General features: G+C 37.2%; 1 protein-coding gene across 3 annotated transcripts in view; it reads left to right on the top strand.

The window, feature by feature from the left end:
- KLF12 (Kruppel like factor 12) overlaps positions 1 to 11,568 on the top strand; it is a 285,076-nt gene extending 273,508 nt beyond the window's left edge. For all 3 annotated transcript variants that reach the window (XM_040341374.1, XM_040341375.1, XM_040341373.1), the window contains exon 6: positions 5,977 to 11,568. In XM_040341374.1, coding sequence (XP_040197308.1) covers positions 5,977 to 6,158 — 182 coding nt within the window. In that variant the 3' untranslated portion in view covers positions 6,159 to 11,568. The remainder of the gene's footprint in view (positions 1 to 5,976) is intronic.
- Positions 11,569 to 13,493: the final 1,925 nt, after the last annotated feature.

The raw sequence follows: 13,493 nt of genomic DNA, 5'->3' as shown, positions 1-13,493 counted from the left end.
AGAAATTACACTTTGCTACATTGTAATGTAGTGAGTGTACAGCTTGTATAGCCGTGTAAATTTGCTCTCCCCTCAAAATAACTCGACATATAGCCATTAATGTATAAACTGCTGGCAACAAAAGTGAGTACACCCCTATGTGAAAATTTCCTAATTGGGCCCAAAGTGTCAATATTTTATGTGGTCACCATTATTTTCCAAAGGGAGGGGATCATGCTCTGCTTCAGTATGTCACAGTACATGTTGGCATTCATGGTTCCCTCAATGAACTGTAGCTCCCCAGTGCCAGCAGCACTCCTGCAGCCCCAGACCATGACACCACCATGCTTGACTGTAGGCAAGACACACTTGTCTTTTTACTCCCCACCTGGTTGCCGCCACACACACTTGATACCATCTGAACCAAATACGTTTATCTTGGTCTCATCAGACCACAGGACATGGTTCCAGTAATCCACTGTGCTTAAAAAAAAAAGGATAAATTACAGCGCTCACAATAGTGCAAAACATATCAATAAAAAAATACATAAGTGAAAACAGTTAATTGTTGAGTGAATGTTCATATAATCGTGAATAATGTGTTTCAATTGATAAAGTGCAATAGTGCTCCAAAATTCAAGGTGCGCCACACCCCCTCCTGTGCCCCTTACCGGATGGAATGGACCCCTAGCTTTTCAATCTAGGAGTCGTACAGGCTTAGAAAATTGGCCAGGGATGGCGGATTAACTTCAGGATGCAAAGAAGATCTCTCATATCAGTCATACGTGAATAATAGTGCCCTAAAAGAGGAGCCTAATAGTGAAATACTGTTTGGCAATTGTTTTATTGCCAGATTAAAAATGCATACTTTCAAAAAGGTAGGTAAAATCAAGCATGTTATGGCGAGAGATTACAATGGGAAGCGTCACTGGTGGCGTGCTTTCCACCGACAACCGGAAATTACGTCGTCAAGGACCTTGATGACTGCCTGTGGGGGGGGGGGGGCGAAATGCATTGATGCAATTTCCGGTTTTGAGTCCAAACAACGTCATTTAGAAAATAAAAAACAAACCTTTCCAGCCCCTTTAATCTTCTTCTGGTGAAGCTATTCCTTTTTTGATTTAGATGTACAGTACCTTGAAAAACTATCCATACCCCTTGAAATTTTCCACATTTTGTCATGTTACCACCAAAAATTTCAATGTATTTTATTGGGCTTTTATGTAATAAGCCAACACAAAGTGGCACATAATTGTGAAGTGGAAGGAAAATTATATATGGTTTTAATTTTTTTTTACTAATAAATATCTGAAAAGTGTGGCGTGCATTTGTATTCAGCCCCCTTTACTCTGATACCCCTAACTAAAATCTAGTGGAACTAATTGCCTTCAGAAGTTACCAAATTAGTAAATATAGTCCACCTGTGTGTAATTTAATCTCAGTATAAATACAGCTGTTCCCTAAAGCCCTCAGAGGTTTGTTAGAGAACCTTAGTAAACAAACAGCATCATGAAGCCCAATGGACACACCAGACAGGTTAGGGGTAAAGTTGTAGAGAAGTTTTAAAGCAAGGTTGGGTTATAAAAAAATATCCCAAGCTTTGAACATCTCACAAATCACTTGTCAATCCATCATTCAAAAATGGAAAGAGTATGGCACAACTGCAAACCTACCAACAGACAATTCTTTCACCGCTCCAGGTGAGCCTCGAAGATCATCAAGGGTTGTTGAACCACCAGGGTGCTGGCAATGCTAATTGTAGCACATGAACGAAAAAACTCTGGATAGCCGCACTCCAAGATAACTTAAAATTAAGTTGGTCTTTTTATTTTCAAATGCACATGCAGTCACCGCAAACAACAGGTACAGAAATGGCCTTTTCTGTACCTGTTGTTTGCGGTGACTGCATGTGCATTTGAAAATAAAAAGACCAACTTAATTTTAAGTTATCTTGGAGTGCGGCTATCCAGAGTTTTTTCGTGCAAACCTACCAAGACATGGCCTTCCACCTAAACTGACAAGCTGGACAAGGAGAGCATTAATCAGAGAAGCAGCTAAGAGGCCCATGGTAACTCTGAAGGAGCTGCAGAGATCCACAGCTCAGGCAGGAGAATATGTCCACAGGATAACTATTATGCTGCGTACGACGGTTTAAATCATGAAATAAAACGAAGTTTTTGAAACTTTATTTTCAAAAACGACGTTGCCTACACACCATCGTTTTTTCACAATGCTCTAGCAAAGAGAGGTTACGTTCACCACTTTTTTCCATTGAAGCTCGCTTCATAACTAGCTTCTGGGCATGCGCGGGTTTAAAAACGTTGTTTTAAACGTAGTTTTTTGCTACACACGGTCAATTTCTGTAAAGCAAAAAACGACTTTTTGAAAAACGACACAAAAAATTCAAGCATGTTCGAATTTTTTTTTTGTCGTATTTTTGAAGACATAAAACGACATTTTGCCCATACGCGATCATTTTAAATGACGTTTTTTTTAAAACGTAGTTTTTTTTCATCACAAAAAATTACCGTCTGTACGCGGCATTAGTCATGCACTCCACAAATCTGGCCTTGTTGGAAGAGTGGCAAGAAGAAGGCCATTGTTGAAACAAAGTCATAAGAAGTCCCGTTTGCAGTTTGCAAGAAGCCATGTGCAAACATGTGGAAGAAGGTGATCTGGTCAGATGAGGCCAAATTTTTACTTTTTGGCCTAAAAGCAAAACGCTATGTGTGGCCGAAAACTAACACTGCACATCACCCTGAATACACCATCCCCACTATGAAACGTGGTGGTGGCAGCATCATGTTTTGGAGATGCTTTTCTTCAGCAGGGACATGGAAGCTATCAGAGTTGATGAGAAGATGGCTAGAGCCAAATATAGGGCAATCTTAGAAGAAAACCTGTTTGAGTCTGCAAAACACTTGAGACTCGGGTGGAGGTTCACCTTCCAGCAGGACAACGACCCTAAACATACAGCCAGAGCTACAATGGAATGGTTTCAATCAAAGCCTATTCATGTGTTAGAATGGCCCAGTCAAAGTCCAGACCTAAATCCAATTGAGAATTTGTGGTAAGACTTAAAAATTGCTGTTCACAAACGCTTTCCATACAGTCTGACAGAACTTGAGCTATTTTGCAAAGAAGAATGTGCAAAAATGTCACTCTCTAGGTGTGCAAAGCTAGTAGAGACATTCTCAAAAACACTTTAATTGCAGCAACAGGTGGTTCTACAAAGTATTGGCTCAGGGGGGCTGAATAGAAAATGCACGCCACACTTTTCACATATTTATTTGTAAAAAATGTTGAAACCCATTTATAATTTTCCTTCCACATCACAGTTTTGTACCACTTTGTGTTGGTCTATCACAAAAAACATGACAAAATGTGGACAATTTTAAGGGGTATGAATACTTTTTCAAGGCACTGTATTCTTTGGGTCGTTGTCATGCTGAAAGATGAATTTCCTCTTCAGCTTTCTAGCAGAAGCCTGATGATTTTGTACCAATGATTGGTATTTGATTGGTATTTGGAACTGTTCATAATTTCCTCTACCTTGACCAAGGCCCCTGTTCCAGCTGAAGAAAAACAGCCCCAACGCATGATGCTGCCACCACTATGCTTCACTGTGGGTAATATATTATTTTTGTGTTGTGCAATTCTTTTGTACCCTTCTCCTGACTGATACCTTTTAACATTGAGATCCCTCTGATGCTTTGGAAGCTCTCTGTGGACCATGGCTTTTGCTTTAGGGTGTGACTCAGGCCTCGTACACACGACCGGTTTCCTCTGCAGAATCCATCAAGAAACTTGGTGGGAGATTTTTTTTTGCTGAGGAAACCGGTCTTGTGTACATTTCTCAGCGAGGAAACTGTCGAGGAACTCGACGAGTCAAAAAGAGAGCATGTTCTCATTTTCCTCGACGGGAATGGAGAAAATTGGCAAGCCTAACAAGAACTCGACAAGGAAAACGATGTGTTTCGCCCGCCGAGTTCCTCGGTCGTGTGTACGAGGTCTAAGAGAATATCAGGAAAGACCTACTAGAACAGCTGAACATTTATTTTTGGGTTAATCAGAGGCACTTTAAATGATGGAAGGTGCATACTGACTCCCATTTAACATGAGTTTAAATGTTATTGCTTAATTCTGAACACGGCTACTTTTTTAAATAGTTTTTATAGGGCACATAGGTGGAAAAGGTTCTGAAAATATTTATGTTTGTCTCATTTTTTTACATCACAGAAACCTGACATTTTTATATCCACTGTATGTGAGGGTTTACAAGCACTTTATCTTTCAGCATTAACTGTGCTCAATCAATGAGTTAACAGGCACTATCATTTTATAGGATCCAAGGGAAATATGTTTACGTTGATAGTTCCTAACATTCAAAAATGTTGTCTACCTAGTTGTCAGGTTTTTCTCAGCCCTGGCTTAAAAGGAAAATATAATAGCTTTTGATCAATTACAGTCTACGTTTTTTTAATAAGTCATAAGTTCATAAGTTTCAAATAATATTTTGTCACTTTTTAACTATTTATAAAAAAAAATGTTTTATCAATAACTATTTACCTTCAGTCACATTATCGCTATAGCTCTCTAAATGTTGTCTCAATGCCAGAAAGATCAAGTGTTGTCATAAATATATAAATATATATATATATTATCAATATTTGTGGATAACAAGTTTAGGTGACACAAGTATGAGTGGCTGTGTTATTTTAATAAAATTTAAGATTGTAAAAGCAGAATGAGCTATGTTTTTTCAGTAAAATTGCTCAATTTTGCCATAGCTGAACAACATAATAATTCACTGAAACTGCTCAATCCCATTCGGGATTATCTGAAACAGAAGAATTGAATCAACCAGAACCAAGCTTCTTTGCTTCATGCCTCAGGCCTCGTACACACGACCGAGGAACTCGTCGGGCGAAACACATCGTTTTCCTCGTCGAGTTCCTTGTTAGGCTTGTCGAGGAACTCGACAAGCTTGCTTTGCGTACACATGGTCAAGACAAAATCTCCTCGTTCTCAAACGCAGTGAAGTACAACACATATAACTGCAGGGGAAGTTCGATTCCACTTGCACAACTCTTGAGGCTGCTTTTGCTAATCTCATGAGTTTGCGTGTTAAGTAAAAGTTTGGTAAGAGACGATTTGCACTTTACAGTCAGTTACAGCTTGAAAAATGTGTTATCTCCATTACAAATGCAACTTTTAAGCATACACACGACGAGAAAATTGAGTCTCCCGACGAGAAAAAAAAAAGCATGTTCTCTTTTTTTCTCGTCGAGATCCACAACAGTTTTCCTCAACGAAAAACATACACATGACCATTTTTCTCAGCAAAAAAAGCTCTGCCAGCAGTTTTTTTTCCCGAGGAAAACGGTCGTGTGTACGAGGCTTGAGGCTGTGTTGGAGAGAGACTGACAGAAAACTTCTGTTTGCTGTTTTAAGAAAACTGTGACAGCAATGTCTTTTGGTGCACCTTGTATTAAATAAATAATATAAAAAAATAGTTTAAGAACATATTAAGCTTGGAAAAAATAACATAAAGTGAACCCAAATCCATTTACTTTAGATTTTGAAAGAGCCTGTCTGTAGAGCTGTTGTGTGAGCTGTTATTTTCTGATGCAAATTCTCATGTCTGATCTCCCAGGCAGTTGTGTTTGCTACACCTGCACCTGCAGTCTTTTATTTCCACTCTGTAATCGAAGCAACCTAAAAACTAGGTAATTGTCACACTTCAGTATATTGCCACTGCTGCTTCTGCTTTTACAACTGTTTCTATGCGTATGACTATTATTATTGTATAGATTTTGGAAGACATGAAATAAAAACTAAGGAAGGGAAAGTATAAAGTACACTAAACATGTTAAAGTTGGTATTTATTTACTGGGCGAATTACATTAAAATGTGTTGTACATTGTTATGATGATCTTATTTGTGTCTATTTCAAATGCACATAATACATTTTGCTTCTTTTTCTTCTTTGTAAAGGAGAGAAACCATACATGTGTACCTGGGAAGGATGCACCTGGAAGTTTGCACGCTCTGATGAACTAACACGGCATTACCGCAAACATACAGGAGTGAAGCCATTTAAATGTGCAGACTGTGACCGCAGCTTTTCCCGCTCAGACCACTTAGCATTACACCGTCGGAGGCACATGCTGGTCTGAGTTGACCATCCATCAAGGCAGTTAGAAAAGCCGGTTCTTTTCTACTACACGTGTTCAGCAGGTCTGAACCCCAACCACAGTGTTAAATAAGCAAGTAATTTACACGAGATACAAAGTGAAGGAATTCAACGAGAAGCTGAAGAATTAAGTTAAAACCTGGGTTATCCAGTCCATGTCCATACCTCGGATCTGAAGACTTTCACATGGAGGATGAAGGCACTTTTTCATTGGCCTCAACCAGAATCATTTTAAGTAGGTCCTATTGTATATCTCTCTCCCACTGGGACTGATTTTTTGCAGAAGTTGCTTCTAATTTTGCAAAGATAATGTATCATAGATTGTTTTGAAAATCTTGGAAAAAGTTGACTGATCAATTCCAATTTTCTTTTCTGCTGGGAATTTTTTAAAGTAACAGTGAAATAATGAAAATAACCAATTTGTGTACGAGCAACTACAGGTACATATGTTTGAAAAACTGACATCACAAACTGTTCATGAACAGAACCTGGGATTCTTGCAATAACCACAGTGGTCATGAAATTGCTTATAATTTCCATCAAGTGGAGCAGGCTTACAAATATCATACTCCTTCTTTGAGTATTCTAAATTTTTATTTTCAATTTCTTTGTTGTTTGTGAAATTATATAGGCCGGTATATTAAGTGAAGTACTGTTTTGTGTTTGTGAATTGACTTGGCCTTGCCTAAAGCCTTCTTATATTTTCCCCTTTTTTGTGGATCACAAATCCAAAACTATTGTACAGGCTCTCAGTATTCTTTTTCCACACCCTTATGTAATACATTTCAAAGTATTATGTACATACCGGTCAGTAATAGATTTTTGGGCCCCTGCTTAGGGATTATGGGGCAATAAGATAGCACAAACTGGAACGGTTGCACTTCTTGCTGCTAAAGAGCAATAATGACTGTATTATAATGGTTTTACTATAGATCAAGTGTTTAAACTGCATTTTTTACCACGTCACAGGAGGCCTTTGTCAAAGTATCCTATATTATATTTCAAAACCCTACAATGTGTCAAGTGTAAAGGCTGCACAAGGTAAAAGATAACAAAGAACAAAAACATAGTAATAACTTTACAAAATAATGTGAATAATTTTGTTGCGAGAACATACCCTTTCCGAGCCCGTTTTCTGAATACAAGCTATATAAAATTCAGCATATCCTAAAGTAATTACACATATCTCATGTTTCCCTTTCATGATAAGGTAACACTCACAAGCTTTATAATGTGAAGCAATGTACAGTGGGTCAGAGTAGATCCTGGAGTTACTGTGCCCTGATATTAATTTCCCTCCCTTTCAAGCCACCTGAAACAGCAAGGGGCTGAAGTTTAAGGCACAATGATCCATACCTCTGGTCAAGAACTGCTTGTAACACTGAGCACACTGATGGAATGACCTTCTGCTAATTTATGAATAGCTGAAGTACATATATATTTCAGTTATACCTAGATGAGCAACAGTCAGGGCCACCAGCTTCTCCAACAGTACAGGTACTGTTTGACTGGACTCATGCAGGAGGCATATGGGCAGTAGTAGATGGGGAAGTTCCACACAAGTGTAATTTTCCCCAAGCTTAGTAATGAATGGCTAGACTGCTATGGGAGTAGTTTTTCCATTAAATATTTTACTGCCTTTTTAGTTGTTGCTATCAGTATCTGCACTAGTTTTTTGTTTTGTAAAAAAAATCAAGCAATACATAACTTAAGCACATTAATTGATACATATAATAGGAACAATACCAGTGGAAATTAAAATTCCTGAAAAATAAACATGTTAATAACTATTTTGTAATATTACCAGAGAACCTGACTATCAAAACATGAAATTCATTGCTTGGCATTACCTTAATAGTTGTATTATACAACACTCAGCACAATTATTCTGTTTGATTTGTTTTCAAGCAATATGATTTTCTTTTATTACTGCACTGGCATAGATGATCTGCCTGTATTAATGAATACTAAGCAATGGGAAAAGCTGGTTAAGGTTATCTTCAAGCTTTACTTTGTGTGTCCTCAATGCTTGTTTCGCAGTGGATGCAGTTACCTCAACCTGCATAGAGCTGTGCTTACTCTATCCTCATGACATAGTACACATAGATAGGTCTAAATGTCATGTAATGTGCAAAGGGGCTCATAACGGTTCACTGAATCAGTGGAGCTTCCCAGACTTGCCCAAATCTTGCATCATTTATAGAGATCTGTGATTTCTGTTGCCACCTGCATACATCGCAGTAGGGATACAGTGATCATATCTCCCTATGCAAAGATGACTGCCCCGTCCACCAGAAGCATATTTTATTAAACCACCCTAAAACTCCTTGAGATAATGAAAAACCTTTTAATCATTACAAATGTTAGATTTCTATTCAGAGATTATTGTATATGTTTGACTTTCCAGTATTGTATAAGGTACTTGTTTTATTGTCTTAATATCTGTTTGGGGTAAGTGTTATGTTGCTTGTGTAAAGTGAATATGTTCCTGAACTGAGATTGTGTGTTTTGTGTAATGCCCCCTGCGTGATATGAATTATAGGTTCCAACAGCTGAAAAGTCAAAATGTAAAAAACAATAACGAGAAGCACAAAATGAGGACAAATAGGTCTGTACTACAGCTTTTGATAAATACATAATAGAGAATCTAAATATGAAATTTCAAACTTAGGATAATTAGGAGTTATACTTTTTGCTAAGAGGAAAGCTGGCATAAATATCAAAGTCTAATCGTGCAATCTCTTTTAACTTTACAAACAACTATGTAGCATGAGAGCCTACTTAACTATCTATTTAATTTATTTCCACTCCAGTAGGCTGACACACTGTATAGCTGATGGTAAATTTAAAGGTATTTGTAAGATAGAATTTTAATGTGTGTGGACAAACCATTAAATCACTTTCAAAGACAGTCACCTCAATAAAATGTAGGCTGTGTGCAGTGTGTTTTTGACAAAATGGAAAAGACAAATCCAATACATAGGGGTTTACTGACTATAGGAATAGAAACTGATCAGCAAATTGACCATTCATTGTGCTTAGTAAGGCTAAGCTGTGTTCACTTTAATTTCTATATCATGCACAAGGAATAAAAAAGTTTTTTTTTTTTGCAGAATATTATCACGAACCAAGCTCTGCTTTATTTACTAAGCTCTGTGAACAGTCACTTTGCAAAGTGGACAGTCTCTACTCCCTTAATAAACTCCATTGAATAGAACTCCATTGCATTGCATACAAAGCATGGAGTAAAATATCTTTATGCCATATTGGATTTCCTGTTGGGAGTTTTGAAACTGGCATAAGTTACCAGAATAAAATGTGCATTCCAATTAATCTGGTTTACATTCAACAAGACAGCAGAAAATCCATTGTTAGCATTACTTGTCCTACTCTCCACTATCAGCCCTAGGCAACAGAATGTAGAAACCACATTTGGAAGACATCTTGCCAGTGTCAGTATTTAGAAAAGACTGGCTTAATGAATATGCCTCCTACCAGACATGGTGATCAGCAGTTGGTAACCAAACATACTTGCTATGGTATCATACTGTTGCATCGAAAAAATTGCTAGATGGAGCAAAGTACGCAATGGTACACCTGCTTTGCAAATTCTAATTTCCTGTGGTGCACTGTTGTTAAATTCATTCAGCAGTGTTCTCACTTGCATTGTTCCTATGCTGTGTGTTGAGAGATTCTCCACTTTAGAGTGGCTCCAACTGAAAACTTGTATTTGCAAGCACTTGCCTAAACTGCAATATAAGTTTAAGATTATTGGGTTTATGAAAATGTACATTCAATAAATATAGTGTTTACTAAATGTTACATAGGAACTGCATATCCTTTGCAAGTTTTTTTTTGTGTAAAAATACTCTTATTCTTTTTATTGCTAAGGAAGGGGAAAATTGCAATGAAAATTCCCAGAACTGCATGATTGCTTTGCACATCTTTGCAAAGAATTACTGCTTTACCATTTTTTAAATACTTACACTAGGTTTCCAAATCGGCATACCTTGTAAACAATATAAGTAGGTTTCCATTTTAAATTGGTCATTTATTTTCATAGAGTGGCGAAGGGTTAGACTCTAGTTTTATTGCTGTCACTTACTGTCAATGGGGAAGGAAATATGAAGAAACCAGTCTAACCAGGACAGAGGCAGCCCTGAAATACTACAGAACTTCTAACCATTCCCCTTCTAACCTTAAGGTTTTAGGTGCTGTTCTGCTTCAACCTTCATAGTTATACCCACCATATTTATCAGAATAATTCTGTGTAAAATAAAACCTCATTGATTGATTTTAAAACAAACTATGGAAAATATTTTATGGTAAACATGTGAATTGTAATATGACTTTACTGGTTATTTTATTGCAGGTTGTACATTTGTATAAGACTAAAAGTTGTATATTAAACTTGCAGTGTTGAATTTATATTATTGAGAATACAATTTGCATAGGGCAGCCTGTGGCATTATCCACTAATTTGTATTGAAAAGGAGGGTGAAAAACAGGTCCTAAAAATCGATACTGAATATGAGATTGATGCTGGATGCTTGATGCTGGATCAATCCAAAGAATAGTTACATTTATGCCCACAATTTGCAGGCCCGCCATCATCAGTATTTATAGCTTCTGTGGATGCTTTAAGGCCAAATTGTGGTATGACATAGACATTGAAGTGCTATATTAATATGGAAAGGTTATAATCCCAAATCTAGGACATGCATGCACAGGGGGTTCTTGAGGAGCTGTGTTTTGTATTAACTTCTGTTTGCCACAGTCCAAATGTAAACTGTATGTTTCCTTAAAATTTAATGGACCCTGTAAGCAGGCAAGTTCCATAAACAAAGGAATCTATATTCAAAAGAGATACAGATACACAGAAATCCCTTGTATTCCCTACCCTGCTGCTGACCTATGTATACATGGTATCCTTGGCAGGAAATTAGGAAGAAAGGCAACCGTTTTTTTAACCATAGAACTCATGGCACTATTATAGTAATTCCTGGACAATCTCTGTAAGAAGCATACATTCAGTCATGCAGTATAGTTTTATAAATTACTTTTCCAACAAACAAGGTTTTGATATATAAATAAGAAAGTGCAAATATTAGTAATTTTATAAAAAAAAAAAAGAAAACCTTCAGAACAAAAGCGATTTGAATTTTGGAAATCATCCAAATTTTAATCCCCATAAGCCTGTGAAAGAAGCACATTCAACAGAACGTCTGGACTGAGTTCCAGCCCACACAGGACAACTCCCAGGGAAAATGAATGCTGTCCTGCAAACTGATATATAGTGTGTGGGCGTCACGGCCCTGGAGGACTACTAATGTATACAGTTTGCAAACCATTAACATTACCGTTGTAAATAAATAACTGTAGATGATGATCAACATTGAAGTTTTAGTTTCTTTACTCTAGCGCACAAATGTGTGTAATTATATCAGTGGATTTTATCTCAATATTGGCAAAAACGCCCAAATAAGCAAAAAGGTAGCTTTAATAAAACCATGTTAGAGTTTTTGGGAGAGAGTGTTCAAGGTGGAACATTGGTAGTCATTTGTTTGCTTACACGCAGAATAAGGGTATATAATTGTTAAATGATTTATCAAAGGATTTTATATTGGATCTGTAACTCTGCCAGCTTAAAGATGTAGTCTGGATAGGAAACATGTACCCCTCTGTGGGGGAAAGTGTAAAAGCCTGTGTTTTTATCTTTTTCCTGAAAGTAAAGAACAGATGTTGATTTGTCAGAGATTAAATCGGCTCTTAAGTCTTTTTGTGGTCTGAAAACACCCAACATTATTTTAGAGGGATGTCAGCCCTGCCTAGTTGTCTTTTGGTAAACTACTGAAACCCACCTACTCTTCCATCTCCATAATATGGAAGCAAATCATTCTGTAGTCCCAAGATGAGAACTAGGAGGGTTAATTACTAGTATTAGTAAAGATAACACAGGAAGAGTGCACAAGACACAGAGCAACTCTAAATGCCTGACATGAATATGGTGCACTTGAAAAGATTTTATATTTAACAGACTAAAAGGGAGAAACAGGAGAAGTACATTGTTGTAATTTACATACAGTAGGAAGTTAACCTTTTGTATGGAAGTATGCAGACTGCCATTGCTAACCTTTAATACAAGTTTCATGCTGATCAAACAATTTATGTATGAGTAAGCCTCTACACACTACTATTTTTTTCATTCAACCCAAAATGTGACAATTTAGGTCAGACCCGCTGTATTAACTATACAATGTTAGTACTGCAATATCCCCTGTTGATCTATTGTGTCCTGACAGGGGGCAGCCCCCCAACCAGAACACTCCAGTAAGGGAGCCGGTCAGCATACTTTATTCAGTCATGAGCCGTCGTCAGAAGCTGGCTGAACGGCCGGCTTCTGTTGGACCGGCTGCCATACACATGGGCTGAATGTCAACTAGTTCAGTAGAAATTAAAAATGCTGACCGACATTCGGCCCATTTTTATGAATGTCAGTCAGTTCAATAGAAATTAAAAATGGCGACCGGCATTTGGCCCATTTGTACTAGGCTTTAGTATGCAGATCAGATTGACTTCATGTTGAATTTTGTGATCTAGATACTTGTCTCAGAAATTATTGAGGATGGAAACAGTCTGGCAACTGGCATTTTCAGATGAAGGTCAAAAATGGCAACCTTCATATTTACCAGGTTTTAATAAATACTGGACCTGGATTTTCAATTCTGTTAAAAAGACATTTACCAAAATGTAAATGTCTCTACAGTTTTATTTGTGTTGAGAACACTGCAATGCAATAATTATAGCTAGTGCTTGTTAAGTAACAGGAGCCAAACTAAGTCCAATTAGAATTGGTAAGGAAGCATGATTTATATCAGCAACATTTTTATATACATTTTGGCCCAATTGAATTTAAAGTAGGCTTAGTTTCCTATGTATCTAATACTTGCAAATGCACAACTCTGTATAATTGTATTAAATCCCAGGAATAATGAAAAATGAAGACCATGAAAGTTGCTTTTTTTATGTCTGAATATGTAGTGTATCAACTAATTTCAAATGGCATGTATAAATCCATATCTACCCCTTCTACTAATCTTCTACTGATTATTCCTATCTTTATCAGAGTTTGGCTTTCTTGGTTTTGTAGTTGCTTGGTCACTACCCATATATGTCATATGTCTTGCTGTTACGTTTCCTTCCACCAGTCATTACTGGAGAAAAACAGAAATCCTAATGAGTCAAAAGATAAGGTAAATATTATGAAGATGTATGATAGAAACATTAGATACATTTGTTGGCCCCCAAAATCAAATAT

This window comes from Rana temporaria, chromosome 2, assembly GCF_905171775.1.
Source record: "Rana temporaria chromosome 2, aRanTem1.1, whole genome shotgun sequence".
Classification (NCBI taxonomy): domain Eukaryota; kingdom Metazoa; phylum Chordata; class Amphibia; order Anura; family Ranidae; genus Rana; species Rana temporaria.
This window is presented reverse-complemented; position numbering and strand designations above follow the sequence as displayed.